The 13,582-nt window shown below is 58.6% G+C and overlaps 5 protein-coding genes across 5 annotated transcripts; 2 read left to right on the plus strand and 3 right to left on the minus strand.

The window, feature by feature from the left end:
- Positions 1-177: 177 nt before the first annotated feature.
- Positions 178-987, plus strand: PHACADRAFT_210840 (uncharacterized protein; the record flags this gene model as incomplete). Its single annotated transcript, XM_007397773.1, has 3 exons — positions 178-712; positions 772-843; positions 896-987. The coding sequence occupies exons 1-3, from the start codon at positions 295-297 to the stop codon at positions 985-987; spliced, it is 582 nt and encodes a 193-aa protein (XP_007397835.1). The 5' UTR covers positions 178-294.
- A 308-nt stretch (positions 988-1,295) lies between these two features.
- On the minus strand, positions 1,296-3,112 carry PHACADRAFT_185863 (uncharacterized protein). The gene is made up of 3 exons (XM_007397774.1): positions 2,401-3,112; positions 2,149-2,372; positions 1,296-2,082 (listed from the first exon to the last, which is right to left on the minus strand). Exons 1-3 carry the CDS (start codon positions 2,951-2,953, stop codon positions 1,447-1,449), a joined length of 1,413 nt encoding a protein of 470 aa, XP_007397836.1. The 5' UTR covers positions 2,954-3,112; the 3' UTR covers positions 1,296-1,446.
- A 179-nt stretch (positions 3,113-3,291) lies between these two features.
- PHACADRAFT_259318 (uncharacterized protein) lies at positions 3,292-4,200 on the minus strand. Its single transcript, XM_007397775.1, has one exon. The coding sequence runs from the start codon at positions 4,152-4,154 to the stop codon at positions 3,435-3,437; it is 720 nt and encodes a 239-aa protein (XP_007397837.1). The 5' UTR covers positions 4,155-4,200; the 3' UTR covers positions 3,292-3,434.
- Positions 4,201-8,162: 3,962 nt separating this feature from the next.
- PHACADRAFT_259321 (uncharacterized protein) lies at positions 8,163-10,342 on the plus strand. Its single transcript, XM_007397776.1, has 3 exons — positions 8,163-8,179; positions 8,257-8,410; positions 8,462-10,342. The coding sequence occupies exons 2-3, from the start codon at positions 8,267-8,269 to the stop codon at positions 10,307-10,309; spliced, it is 1,992 nt and encodes a 663-aa protein (XP_007397838.1). The 5' UTR covers positions 8,163-8,179; positions 8,257-8,266; the 3' UTR covers positions 10,310-10,342.
- A 628-nt stretch (positions 10,343-10,970) lies between these two features.
- Positions 10,971-13,576, minus strand: PHACADRAFT_259323 (uncharacterized protein). Its single transcript, XM_007397777.1, has one exon. The coding sequence runs from the start codon at positions 13,028-13,030 to the stop codon at positions 11,609-11,611; it is 1,422 nt and encodes a 473-aa protein (XP_007397839.1). The 5' UTR covers positions 13,031-13,576; the 3' UTR covers positions 10,971-11,608.
- Positions 13,577-13,582: the final 6 nt, after the last annotated feature.

Raw genomic sequence — 13,582 nt, forward strand, 5'->3', positions numbered from 1 at the left:
AGCTTCTCGGCTGGCGTCTGCGTCGTTTTCCAATCTTTGACTGCCTTTATCACCTTCTCAATCTCAGTGCCCGGGTATACAAGCACTCCAGCGCCGTAATATTTCGCTTAGGCAGTGGAAACAATGCGCGCTCTAGTTCGCACTAGACTCGCGACCAGTCTACTCGGTAGTTGGTGGGACACGTACCGAGGGTGGGAGGGTGGTCGGCACGCTGGAATAGCTCGAGACCAAGTCCGCGCTCAGGGAATATATAGTGGGCCCTGCGGCTTATGTGGGTCTCCGGATACTCCAACAATGGCGAATCTGAATATCCAAGGCAAGGTCCTCACCCCAGCGTCAGGCGAGGCCTACACCACCGCGCTCACGCGCCTCTCAGAACTGTCGCAGCTGCCCGCAGGCTACATCGTGCAGCCATCAAACTATGCCGACGTCGCTGCCGCAGTCAAGTTCGCGCAGGCACAGAGCCCGCCCTTCGAGATCGCCGTCAAGGGTGGCGGCGCGCACAGCGCGACGTGGGCAAGCTCCTCGGGCGGGGTCGTGATTGATCTCGGCACGCTGCGGCACGTCGCGGTGGCGCCCGACCGGCAGAGCATCGTCGTGCAGGGCGGCGCGCTCTGGGGCGATGTATACGAGGTGACCGCGAAAGAGGGCCTCGACGTTGCCGGCGGGTCGCTGTGGTTCGTCGGCGTCGGCGGGTTACGACCGGCGGTGGGTACGGCCCGCTCGGTGGCGAGCTGGGGCTCGCGATCGACAATTTGCTCTCCGCGACAGTCGTCCTCGCAGACGGGCGCATCGTGAAGACGAGCAAGGACGAGGAGCCGGACTTGTTCTGGGCCATCCGCGGTACGTGTCACTCTTGTTTTTGCGACGGATAGTGGGCTGAGGAGTGTGCTAGGGGGGAGCGGGAAGTTTGGTGTTGTTGTGGAGTTTGTCTTCAAGCTTCAAGGCCTATCCATCTCAGGGTCCCAGTCATCAACCACCCCCTGAAACAACCACGACTTCTTGAAACACCACCGCTGCTTGAGGCTTCATCGCTCCTTGGAGCAGTGCACATCTCAAGGCTTTGAAGACACTAAAAATTCACAGAGAAATAGAGATAAGCGTGCTCTTTTTTTGTGCGGAGAGACGCTCCGAGTCATACACAAGAGAGCTGGGTCGGTATGTTTTCATAATCTGATGACACATTGATGACCTTCTCAAATTTAAGGCCGTAAGCTAGATTCATCGGCAACTTCGCTGAGGTTCGTTCACAGGTGTGTCTGTGAGCACATTGTAATAGGGCCGCATTGAAAAGCAGGTCTAGTATGCCTGTGGTCTCATTGAATTCTTCAACGGTATATAGGCCCTCCGTGCATTACGTGCGTAAAGAAGAATATTCGTAGTAATCGCCGTCAGTCACCTATTAGTCCGAGCTGATGTACACTTTGTGTCTAAGGTGTCTATAAATCATTCGTGCAGAGGCGCGAGGGCCACTCCCTTGCTCCAGACATTCTGGGGATCATACTTCGCTTTCAGTTTCCGCAGCCTAGGCAGGTTATCACCAAAGATGTCCTCAGGCTTCTCCTCACCCTGGCACATGTTTATGAACCATCCAAGGTCCTTGCCCGACAGCTCTGCATTCTTCTGCCGAATGAAGCCGGAGAGAGACTTTGCCCACTCGTCTGCGGCTGCAACTCCGGCGTCAGTCGTCGACTTTCCCTGGACGGCCACCCAGTTGTGTGGCACGCGCAGCGCCAGTGCAGTATCTGCCGCTCCGACCTCGACGAGCTTCTTCGAGCTCATAAGGTCAAAGAAGACGGAGGACGCTCGGACGTCCTCGCTGGTCTCGGTGAACGCGACCCATTTCTGCCAAATGGCGAGCACCAGCTCAGGGTAAAAGTCGCTAAACATGGCGCCACGGATGACGACTCGCCGCGGCGCGTTCTTGAGGGACCCGTCGGCACCGTGTGAAACCATGTTCAGGTCGGGCACTGTGCCAGTCTTCTCGAATACCGGCTTAAGATCGTGGAAGGGTGCAAGTAATTTGGCGGAGCGCTCGCCATTGGTGTCGTGCAAGATCGTCGGCAGTAACGCCACGGATGGCTGCAACGAGTGTTAACACGTTAACGTCAAATGCGTCATAGACATGATAGAGAAGGCCTGGCGTACCTGGAAGTGAGGGGGAGCCCGAGAGAAGTTAATCCCTAGTGTCTCGGCAGGTGTCTGCGTCGTTTTCCAATCTTTGACTGCCTTTATCACCTTCTCAATCTCAGTACCCGGGTATGCAAGCACTCCAACGCCATAAGGACCTTGAGGAGGATAGGCCTTGAAGACAAACTCCACAACGATACCAAATTGTCCGCCTCCGCCTGACGTTCTTCTCAGTCTACGCCCTGTCACAAAAACAGGAAGTACACGCACCGCGAATCGCCCAGAACAGGTCCGGCTCCTCGTCCTTGCTCGTCTTCACGATGCGCCCGTCTGCGAGGACGACTGTCGCGGAGAGCAAGTTGTCTATCGCGAGCCCCCGCTCGCCGCCGAGCGGACTGTACCCACCGCCGGTCGTGAACCCGCCGACGCCGATGAACCAGAGTGGCCCGCCGACGACATCAACGCTCTCCTTCGCGGTCACCTCGTACACGTCGCCCCAGAGTGCGCCGCCCTGCACGACAACGCTCTGCTTGTCGGACGCCACCGTGACGTTCCGCAGCGTGGCACCGAGGTCGACCACGAGCCCACCCGAGGAGCTTGCCCACGTCGCGCCGTGGGCGCCGCCGCCCTTGATGGCGATCTCAAGCGGCGGGCTCTGCGCCTGCGCGAACTTGACTGCGGCAGCGACGTCGGCATAGTTTGATGGCTGCACGATGTAGCCTGCGGGCAGCTGCGACAGCTCCGAGAGGCGCGTGAGCGCGGTAGTGTAGGCCTCGCCTGACGCCGGGGTGAGGATCTTGCCTTGGATGTTCAGGGTCGTCATTGTGCCGTCTGTTCTTGTGGTGGTGGGAAACACACGCAGGCTGCTGGGCCCGTTATATATGATCTGGGCGCGGCTCTAAAGAGACTGGAGCACGTATGATTTCCACTGTCCCAGCGAAGTACGCGCGGCAGTCGAGCGATGCGCTCTCTGCAGGCCTGGACCATGGCACAGCCGTAGCATATCTGTTATTCGACCCCGGTGTCAAGGTGGACGAGAGCGAGAAGTTGATCGCGAGTTGACTGCATAGTTGTGATGCCTCCTTCATGGGCCGAGAAAAACGAGAGTAGGTCTGTGATGCAACCCTCCCGCTCACCCAACGCGTCAAGACTGCGAGCAAAGAGCTTACACGTCCACTTTCCAAGAATCCATCATTTAATTTACAGTACACTAGATAAAAGTACATCGCAATTGTAATACACTGTCCCTGAATAAATAGCACTAGCGAGGCATCCTACGTACGTCTTGAATCGCCAGCAATTCCTTACCACGGCCCACGGGGCCATGACCCGTCCAGACTTCCCCAGTGATTCTGGGTGTACCACGGGCTCCGGGCTCTGCTCGTCTGCGCATTCCCGTCCCCTTCTCCCTCGTTCCGCGCAACGCCACCAGTGCCCCCAGACCGGCCTCCAGACGCGCCTCCGCCAGGCCCAGCCGCGCCATTATCGCGCACGTCCGCAGTAGCGCCCCACGCGTCATGAACGTGCCACCCAGGCTCAGCCGCACTCGTCGACCACGCAGTGCCCGAAGTGTTATTGTTGGGAGCCGGGGCACTGCGGCCAGCAGTGTTTCCAGAGTCGTGCCAGGACTCGCTCGCGCCGCGACTGGCCGCGGCGCCAGGGTTGCTCCACGGCGTAGGTTGAGCGGGGGCTCCGAAAGTGGGCCGCCACGGGGAGCGCCGCCGGCGCTCTACGAGCACAGTGTCTTCCTCGCCATCGCTGATGTCGACGGTGCGGAACGGAGGCAGAGGTCGAGAAGGACCTTCGCGCCTCTGGCTCGTGTTGGTCGCCGCGCTGTCATTCCGGACGCGTACGGCCAACGGCGCGGTTCCACCGGGTGAGATGCGCAGGCGGGGACGGCCGAATATGTTGCGCTCGCGCTCGCGCCCGGCCTCAACGGGTGCGCGGCAGGTTGGGCAGGTGCGTGCCGTCTTGAGCCATTGCACCAGGCATGGCTTGTGGAACCAGTGCGTGCAGTTCGGCATGCGCAGGCAGGAATCGTCCTGTGTCCACTGTATCACCGTATGTAAGCGTCGTGTCGTTGCGAAGTCAGAGAACGGCAACTTACGTCGTCGAAGCAGATCGGGCAGTGTTCTTCCGATTCGCCAGGCCTTGCCCAATCGCCATAAGTCCCACTCGGCAAGCCATCGATGATGTTCTGCGGTGTACCACGCGGCACATGCGCCTGTCCATGCCCAAGAGCACCAAAAATCGTCCTCAAGGCCTCCTGCTGTTGCCATACGATACCGTCAGTCACCACATAAACATCAGGACGGCGGAGCTCATACGTACCTCAAAATCAGCGTGCCGTACATGCGCGAACTGCTCCTCCAACCGAGCGATAGTCTGGGTCGGCAACGGAGTACGACCAGACGCACGCCGCCGCTCCTGCTCGCGCGCGAACCGCTCGCGCATAGCGGCGAAGGACCTCGTCGCCTCACGATCGTCCGTGGTACGAGTAGAGCGTATGTTCTCTGCGATCGTTCCGTACCCATCGTTTGCGCGATCGCGCCTCTGTGAACCCGATCGACCAAAATTGCGGCTCTGTTCGCGTATGAAAGCCTGACGCTCGCGCAAGTCAGAAGGTTGCCAGCTGGGAGTGTGCGCCGCTTGTGCCGGCCGTGCTGCTTGGCTTGCGGGGCGGTCGTCTTCGAGCAGGCGAATCGTCTCGGCAATGTCCTGCATTTCTTCCTCCGCAGCACTGGACGGGTCTGGACGTGTGCTGCTTATGCGAGGCGAGATGATGGGTGGGCTGTAGAAGCCGGAGCGCTCCCAGGGAGACACAACGCCAGGCGAAGGTCCCGCAGAAGACGGAGACGACGCCCCAAAGAGCTCCTGGATGCCGGGCAGATTCGTCGGAGTATCCCCAAAGATGCTCCTCCGCGAGGGGTCGATTCCAGAGCGCGACCCATTGCTCGACTGGCTAGTGGCTCTCTCGACCTGCCGCAGATGCCATGCGCGGCGCCTGGCCAACGCTTCGCGGCGGCGGGCCAGGTCATCGCTGCGTGTGGAAATAGGCGATGTTTCCTCTTCGACTATCGGACGAGTGCTAGAGGACCGCGACGTAGGGAGTGGTGGATTCACAGGTGATGTGACGCCTCGGTGTGCTACGACAATATCATTACGTTCGGAAACAACAGGAGAAAAACGTGCGTCCCGGGGGTGTGCGGCGCTGCTCGAGCTCGGGAGAGTCGCTGATCGGGACAGGGCTGCAGGGGTGGTAGACCGCTCTCGTCGCTCAATAGCACGTATCCAGGGATCCCTAAAGGTCGCAGAGTCTGCTGGAGGGTCATTACGTAAACGAGGATTCGAGGACCAAGACGGGTCTTCATCCACTTCCATTGGCCAATCCACCCGGGTCCAGTCGTCTGCTTCTCCACTGTTGCTGGCTGAAGCATTTGGCCGGCTGCCGTGCCAGCTAACAAAGCTTTCCGGTATCGGCGGGTCATCTTCGGGCTCACGATGAATTGCGTGTAACGCACGCAAGTGGGACTCGATATGACTCTCCGTTGGAGGTGCAGAAACATCTGGAACGGGAGCTAGCCCAGCACAATCAATGGTGTCCAAATTTGATAGAAGGGCACGCACGTACAGCGAGGTTCCTGTCGCGGTATCATAGTTGTATCTCTAAGCGACTGTCCCCACGGAGTAAAGCCTGGGTTGTTCGCACGCGAGTCATGGCGCAGCGAGGGGAGCACAGACAAACTTTCGTCGAGCGCATGCTCCAGTTCCTGCCGGCGCCGTCGCTCGCGAGTCCAGCGATCTTCCGATGGCTCGATGCGGTACCAAGTCGGACGTGTCGTAGGAGATGGTGCAGACGGCGTAGTCTCGCGGCGCAGAGGACGTGTTGAAAGTGGTCGGACAGAAGGATACAAACGAGCAGTCAGAGAATTGATGTCGCGGAGGCTCTCGTTGAGACCTGCGATCATCGGTATGAGACGTAAATGCGACCGCCAATGAAGATTGAGCTCACGTCTACGCTCTGCATCTAAGTCAAGGTTCGGAAGGACAGGGGGAAGATCCGCAATATGCTCAGATCTCTGCAGAATAGTATTCCACAGGTAGTCGAGATCAGAGAAGGGCGGACCGGCGGCGGTGGCACCAGTCGGTCGTTCCCTGCGCAATCGTTCGATGTGCTGGCGGTGAATGGCAGCCTCCATGTCGTAGATAGTCATCAGCATTCTGCGTGCCATGTCACTGACAAGCATAGTCGATGAGTCCGCATCTACCAGCACGCGCATCTGGCGTTGGAGTTGTTCGAGGTTGTCAATGATGCTCCGTACCTCTGGATCTTGCAGTGTTCCACGGATAAAACTAGGTACTGCAGCCTCGGCTGTCTGAGATGGTGAACGTGCAACAGCAACGTCGGTGGTCACGACTGGCGGGGCAGGCTCAGACGCTGATGCAGTGATAGGACTGAGGATGGGATGTATGACTTGGGAAACGGAAGACGAGCCCGCAGGAACGATCGAGAAAGCGTTTGCCGCAGACATACTTTGCGCCGATGAAGAGCTCGTCCTGGGGGTCTACCAAATCAGCGCAAGGCTCGAGATGCAGGAACGGATGTACGCACTCTGACTCGCCGCCGCCGCTCGACTCTCCAAAGCTCTGCTCGACTTCACCCTCTGCATCAAGCCGCCGCCTCTTCTGGAGCGGCGACTCTCCGACATCGTCTCTAAGGATATTCTCCGACATTGTCCTGTAACCGCACAGCGGGCGGCAGCCAAGACAATGGTGGTCAGGAACAGGAAAACGAGAGCGGTGACTTCTGAATATCGTCACGCCGTCACGAAGCGATCACGATACGTGTGACGAGTAACGAGACGGGGACCTGCCCCCCAATCCCCCACATCCGTGGTTTATAGATCTGTGCCGAATGATAGAGGGATTTATACGGATGTATAGGTTTTATTAGAGGTCGCCGTTGAATTTATTTTCGTGCTACATGGTAAAGCTGAGATACCAGGAGCTTTGTGGCGTTTTGGCGCACAGGGCCGCAAGCTACAGTACTGTGCCTAGCCTATTTAAATGGACAGTTGAAGGTATATGAGTTTCAGAGTTGCAGCCAAGCAATCCCATTTCCGGCTCTTCTACAGAGTATGAATATTGACTTCATAATGGCCACCACAATCAAGCACTGTTGTAGCACGAAGAAGCCGTGCCACGTAAAGGTTAGCTCTGCATATGCCTTTTAGCACTTGTCTGGTACTGATCTCTTTTTGTGCCAGTGTAGCACTCAGCAGCAGCAGATTAGACATCTACAAAAGTAGAATTTGATGAGTAATACCCGAGTCGCATACCCAACAAGATATGGGCAGTTGCTCCCTGCCGCTGACTCACTGGTATGGCATGGCCTCTGCATCCCGTAAGGCCAGCATCCGAAGTCTCTACATGACCCGGTCGAGCAGCCATCAGTTAGAATAGTGTACGCTGGCGGTGCGGCGTCCTGCAAGTCTGAGAGGATGGTGAAACGTTTTGCGGCACGCACCGTAGGATGGATAACTCAGGATTTCTGGCGCGCCAGGTACCGAGACACTTTTCGCGCTTGCTTTTTCGCAAGGGTCTGATTCCGACGGAAGACGGACTAAGGTACGCATGGCTATGCAAAGAGACGAAAATTTGAGATCGTCTATCGCTGAAAATATGGATGGTGCCGGTGAACACGAGATCGGCCAAGCATGCGTACTGCAAGTCGTTTGCTCCCTGGAAAGGCACCCTGAACGGGAGATTTTCAATGGCCTAATCGTGGCACTGTGCGTGCATGTTCTGCTATGAATTGCTAGTGGGACTTCCAGGGTTCTTGAGCACCTTGAGGACGTTTGCGATGTTATTGCGAGAGGCAAGGAAGTGCTGGCGGGTAGTCCAGTGTTTCGCCGCGGGCGCCAAACAATAGTGTGGCCACGATGGGCGTCCAGTTCATTTGTTCCCGTTTTTCCATCCTCCGCTTCGGCTTCGAGCACTCTCATTTCTTCCCGTCCCCATCTCCGCTACCTCACACAGCGACATCGAGGTTTGTTGAGCACTTATATACCCTCTGCACGCCTTTTTGTCTCATTTCCTTGCTCTCAACCCCCCGCAACCTGCCAGACCGTGAATAATGCTCTCCGCTATCCGTGTAGCCGGTGCTCGTGTGCCCCAGCGCGCACTCGTCGTCGCTGGAGCCCGTCATGCCGCCGTGCAGGCCGTCAGGCGCAAACCGTTGTTGCAGCGAGGTATTCAATCTGCTGCTCAGACTGACAGGGTGCGTCTTCTGCCATATTACACCCCGTCATCCACCGAATGTCGTCGGTAGGACACCATCACTCGCCTGCTGTACTCTATCGGCACCAAGCGTGAAGTAGAACGCTACCTGCGCATCTTTTCTTCTTCCTCGGATGCATCCAACCCCGCCAAATTCGCTGTCATCAAAATTGGCGGCGCAGTGCTCGACCAAGTCGACGAGCTCGCCCACAGCCTGAGCTTCCTCTACCGCGTCGGCCTCTACCCTGTCGTCCTCCACGGTGCCGGCCCACAATTGAATGGCATTATTGAAAGCGAAGGCATTGTCCCGGACTACATTGACGGCATCCGGGTCACGGATGCAAAGACACTCGGTATCGCACGGCGCGTCTTCCTCGAGGAGAACTTGCGTCTCGTCAACGCTCTTGAAAAGCTCGGCACGCGTGCACGACCAATCACGTCTGGCGTGTTCACTGCAGACTTCCTCGATAAGGCCAAGTACGGCCTCGTCGGCAAGATCACCAAGATTGACAAGCGTCCGCTCGAAGCCGCTATCCGTGCGGGTGCGCTGCCCATCCTGACCAGCTTGGCCGAATCGGAGGATGGCCAGATTCTCAATGTCAATGCCGATATCGCCGCTGGCGAGCTCGCCAAGGAACTCGAGCCGCTCAAGATTGTCTTCCTCAACGAGAAAGGTGGTCTCTTCCACGGTGTCACCAGCGAGAAGCTCGACGTCATCAACCTCGACGAGGAGTATGACGAGCTCATGCGTCAGCCGTGGGTCAAGTACGGTACCAAGCTCAAGCTCCGCGAGTTCAAGGAACTGCTTGACCATCTCCCGCGCTCGTCGTCCGTCGCCGTCATTAGCGCCGATATGCTCCAGCGCGAGCTCTTCACAGACTCGGGTGCAGGAACGCTGATTCGCCGCGGGTACAAGCTCTTCAAGCACAAATCACTTGACTCCGTCGGCCCGGACCGCATCCGCCAGGTGATCCACGACCGCGACCCGGATGTGCTCGCGGGTGACCAGAGCGTGACGGGTGTGCTGAACGAGCTCAAGAAGGTGCCATACACGATCTACGGCGACGAGCCGCTCGACGTCGTCGCGATCGTGACTCAGCCGGAGGACGAGATCCCAGTGATGACGAAGCTGCTCGCCTCGCGCAGCGGCATACTCAACGGCACGGTCGACAACGTCTTCAACGCGATCAAGAAGGACCACCGCAAGCTCTTCTGGACCGCGCGCGCCGACGACGAGAACCGCGCGTGGCACTTTGAGCGCGCGGACGGTAGTTTCACCCGTGCGGGCAAGAGCCTGTTCTGGTACGGCGTCCAGGAAATTCACGAAGTCGAGAAGATCGTCAAAGCCTTCGAGGAGAAGGGCCGCATCGACCGCTCCTACCTCCCCGTAGGCCCAGCTGCGCCTCCGCAGCGCGCGACGAACCTGACGGGCATTCGCTCGTACTCGACCCTGGCGCGCCGCCCCGTCCCGGGCTCATCTCGGGGCTACGCTACTGCTGCCGCCTCTCAACCGAAAAAACTCGCGCTGATCGGTGCACGCGGCTTCACTGGCCAGACACTGACGTCGCTGCTCTCGGACCACCCCCATCTCGAGCTGACGCACGTCTCGTCACGGCAGCTCGCTGGCTACTCGCTGGCTGAGTACACCAAGGCCGACATGACATACTCCAATCTTTCCGTCGAGGACGTCGAGCGCATGGAGAAGGATGGCGAGGTCGACGCGTGGGTCACGGCGCTCCCGAACGGAGTCTGCAAGCCGTTCGTCGACGCCATCGACCGCGGCTCCAAGGAGCGCAAGGGCGAGAGCAGCGTCATTGTTGACCTGAGCGCAGACTACCGCTTCGAGGACGGCTGGACGTACGGGCTTCCGGGTAAGGCTTCTGCTTCGTCGTCCCTGTAAACTAGAACTCTAAAATCGCATTGGCTATTTTTTCTGCTCGGACCGTGCGCGTGTGAAGAACTCTACGGCCGCGACGCCATCCGTGCCGCGAAGCGCATCTCGAACCCCGGCTGCTACGCAACGTCGACACAACTCCTCGTCGCGCCGCTCCTGCAGCACCTGCATCCGCACGCCCTGCCCACCGTCTTCGGCGTCTCGGGCTACAGCGGCGCGGGGACCGTCGCAGGCCCGCCCGCCGCCGACGGCCGGCCTACGACCGCACCGAAGGTCACGCCCGAGAGCCTCGCGGGCGGCATCCGGCCGTACGCCCTCACGGACCACATCCATGAGCGCGAGGCGGGCCGACACCTCTCGCGCCTGCTCGGCGGCAACGGCGGTGGCGTCAGGGTCGCGTTCACGCCGAGCGTCGCGCCGTGGTTCAGCGGGATCGTGAGCGTGCTGTCGATGCCGCTTGGCGAGCGCGTGACTGCGCGCGAGGTGCGCGAGCTCTACGAGGCTAGGTACGCGGACGAGCGGCTCGTGAGCATCCGCAGCGAGGTGCCGACGCTGCTTGACGTCGAGGGTAGGCATGGCTGGACCGTCGGCGGCTTCCAGGTGCACAGCGAGGGCGACCGTGCGGTGGTTGTGGTGCGTACACGGTGGCTGCTAGCGTCTCCGGGCGAGTGCTGACGCCTTTCGTTTTGCAGGGCGGATTGGACAACCTTCTCAAGGGTGCGGCGACACAGTGCTTGCAGGTATAAACCTCACATTTACATGCAAGGACTGTGCTAACAAAACGTAGAACCTCAACCTCGCCCTCGGCTACGATGAGTACGCTGGTATTCCGATCGTCTAATCGAGTCGCTTTCAGTGGTTCTGCCTAGAGCAGCTAAAATTACACCACCTGTGGTCCAACTAGAGATTCCAGCTCTCGAGTCCTCGTACATTTCTATGGCTTGGTGCTCGCTTGTTCTTGATTTGTTGCATTGATGTGTGCTGCTCGCTCTCCATGCTATCTATTCGTGGTTTTGCATCTCCTCGGGGGGAATGGAATATCGTAGTTTCGATGCTCATCGCCTTCGACAATGGGCCCTAGTCACACTGATGGAAAAGTCAGCCCGTCCGCTTCGACGTTCATCCATCTCTGGCTGATTGCTTGGCATCGATCACAACTACCATAATATACTGTAGACGTTCTTGAGGAAAACCAGGTACATCTCACGCGCGACATCCAAGAACAAATAGGGTATCCAATAAGTACGTGGCATGACAAGAAAGTAGTGTACTACCCTCAACTCGCAGTCTCCACGCCCGATATCCTCACGCCTTCACACAGTCGTATGGCTGCATGATCATATTTATGGTCTGCAGGTCAAACTCGGGCATTATATCCCCATAGCTCGAGTCCGCCTCAAGAGTTGCCTCCGGTGAGAGTGAGCGGCGTGAGACGGGTGCTTGGGGTGGACGAGCCTGTCGGGAAACATCCTCGTCGTTGCGCTTCTCATGCGAATACGAATAGTGCTCCTCGCGCGAATATCCTTCTGACACCGCTCCATCGTCCTCAACCTCTGACACTGGCGGCTCCGAGGCGAACAGACCACTCGCCGGCGCACTGCTCACTCTTTTTCCGCTGTTTGTGATGCTCGAGCCGGTGTTCGAAAATGGTGTCTCTCCCCAGGACGACTCTGCTGAGGCAGTCCTCGATGGACCACTGGTGGTCGTGAGCACTCCTGCGATACGCGATTGCGTCCGCGTGGGCTCCGAGAACATATGCGTGGGCACGTCCCGTTGCAGGGTCTGCTGCGAGGCCTGCGAAGGCCGCGGAGCCTTGAAGGGCTGGTGCAGGCGTGAAGATCGGCCCCGCACGCCAAGCATGCCCAACGCACGCGGACCTGAGGCGTACTGGCTGGAGGGCGTGCATGCAGGTCTGTAAGAGGCACTCGAAGCGGTCGTCTGGGTCTGTATGGGTGATGGAGAGGGTCTGGAAGGTTCTGCAGGTGAGTGTACGCCTCGAAGGGATGCCGTGCTGAACTTGACGGGCGAAGGGTCGCGGACAGGATGGTAAAATGGGCGTGAGGAGGTAGAGGCGGGGGCCTTTGTCAGGTTGCGCTTGTCTGCTGTGGGCATTGCTTGGATGTGGGGCCACTTCTGCATAGGTGGTATCTTCGTTGAGTCGCTCTTCGACAGCACGTGTTCTCGGGGAGCTTCGGGCTCGTCAACAGCCATGTTATCCTCACTATCCTCATTATCCTCATTCGATGTGACATTTGCGTGGCCCACGAGTGTTGGCTCTGTGGCGCGCTGTTTGCCCTTGCTCCAGTCCTGCGGCTGAGACTGCGAACTTGTGCTGAACCGTCTACTGGAACTGGCCGTCTTGTTCGTGGATGCTGGGTGCGATGGAGGAGTCTCCCGCTGCATGAAGGGCTGCTCAGATCGAGACATCGTCGTCACAGCCTTGACAAGTGATGGGTCGCGCGTGCGCGGCCCTCTGTCATGCGATGCAGAGGGAGAGAAAAGATTGTGTCCAGTGCTTCGGATGTCTGCGACGGATGCAGGGCGCGCTAGAGGGGGTGGCAGCGGCATATCTCTCACCCTCGACGAGCGAGATGTCCTTGCAGGCTCAGGCTGCGACAAATCGACGTCCATGGCAGATCCCTCGCGTGTTACACCGTCGCATCCGTCTTCTTCGTCCGTCGACTGACTCGTCAAATCAATACGCGTCTCGCTCTTCGAGCGCGACATGTTCACAGCGTGCTGCTTGCCCTTGTCTTTATCGGAGCGTGCCACTTGTTGCCCGTCGGAGCTCAAGCGCGCGATAGTGCTCGTGCTCGCCTGCAATGCGTTTTTGGCCTTCTGTTCATGGCGCCGCTTCTTCTCCTCGTTTGCCTGTACCTGCGGTGACACAAAGGCCAGGGTCTGCTCGAGCGGGTTGCCCGGCTCAGCAGGTGCTATCTCCCGCGGTCTAAACGACGGCGCTTTCTTCGGCTTGGTGCGCGGACGTAGGGCGCCGCTAGAGGATGACGGTTCAAGAAAGGCCTCGGGTGTTACGAAAGAGATACGGAATCCGCCATCGTTGTAAGCTTTCAAGAATTGTGGACCCTCGAGTGCTACCGAAGCGTCTCATGATCTGCGAGAGTAACGCGAGTATTTGGAAAGCGTGCAGACATACGTCGAGACTCTGGACTCCCTAGCAAGCTGTCTGCGAGCCTTCTCTGCGTCCTAGGCGTGCTTTGCCCGTATAAGAGCACCCCCGGTTTGACTATGCGCCTCTGAGCCTCCAGGGCCAGTCGCTAT

The sequence above is a fragment of the Phanerochaete carnosa genome (assembly GCF_000300595.1).
Source record: "Phanerochaete carnosa HHB-10118-sp unplaced genomic scaffold PHACAscaffold_7, whole genome shotgun sequence".
Taxonomy (NCBI): domain Eukaryota; kingdom Fungi; phylum Basidiomycota; class Agaricomycetes; order Polyporales; family Phanerochaetaceae; genus Phanerochaete; species Phanerochaete carnosa.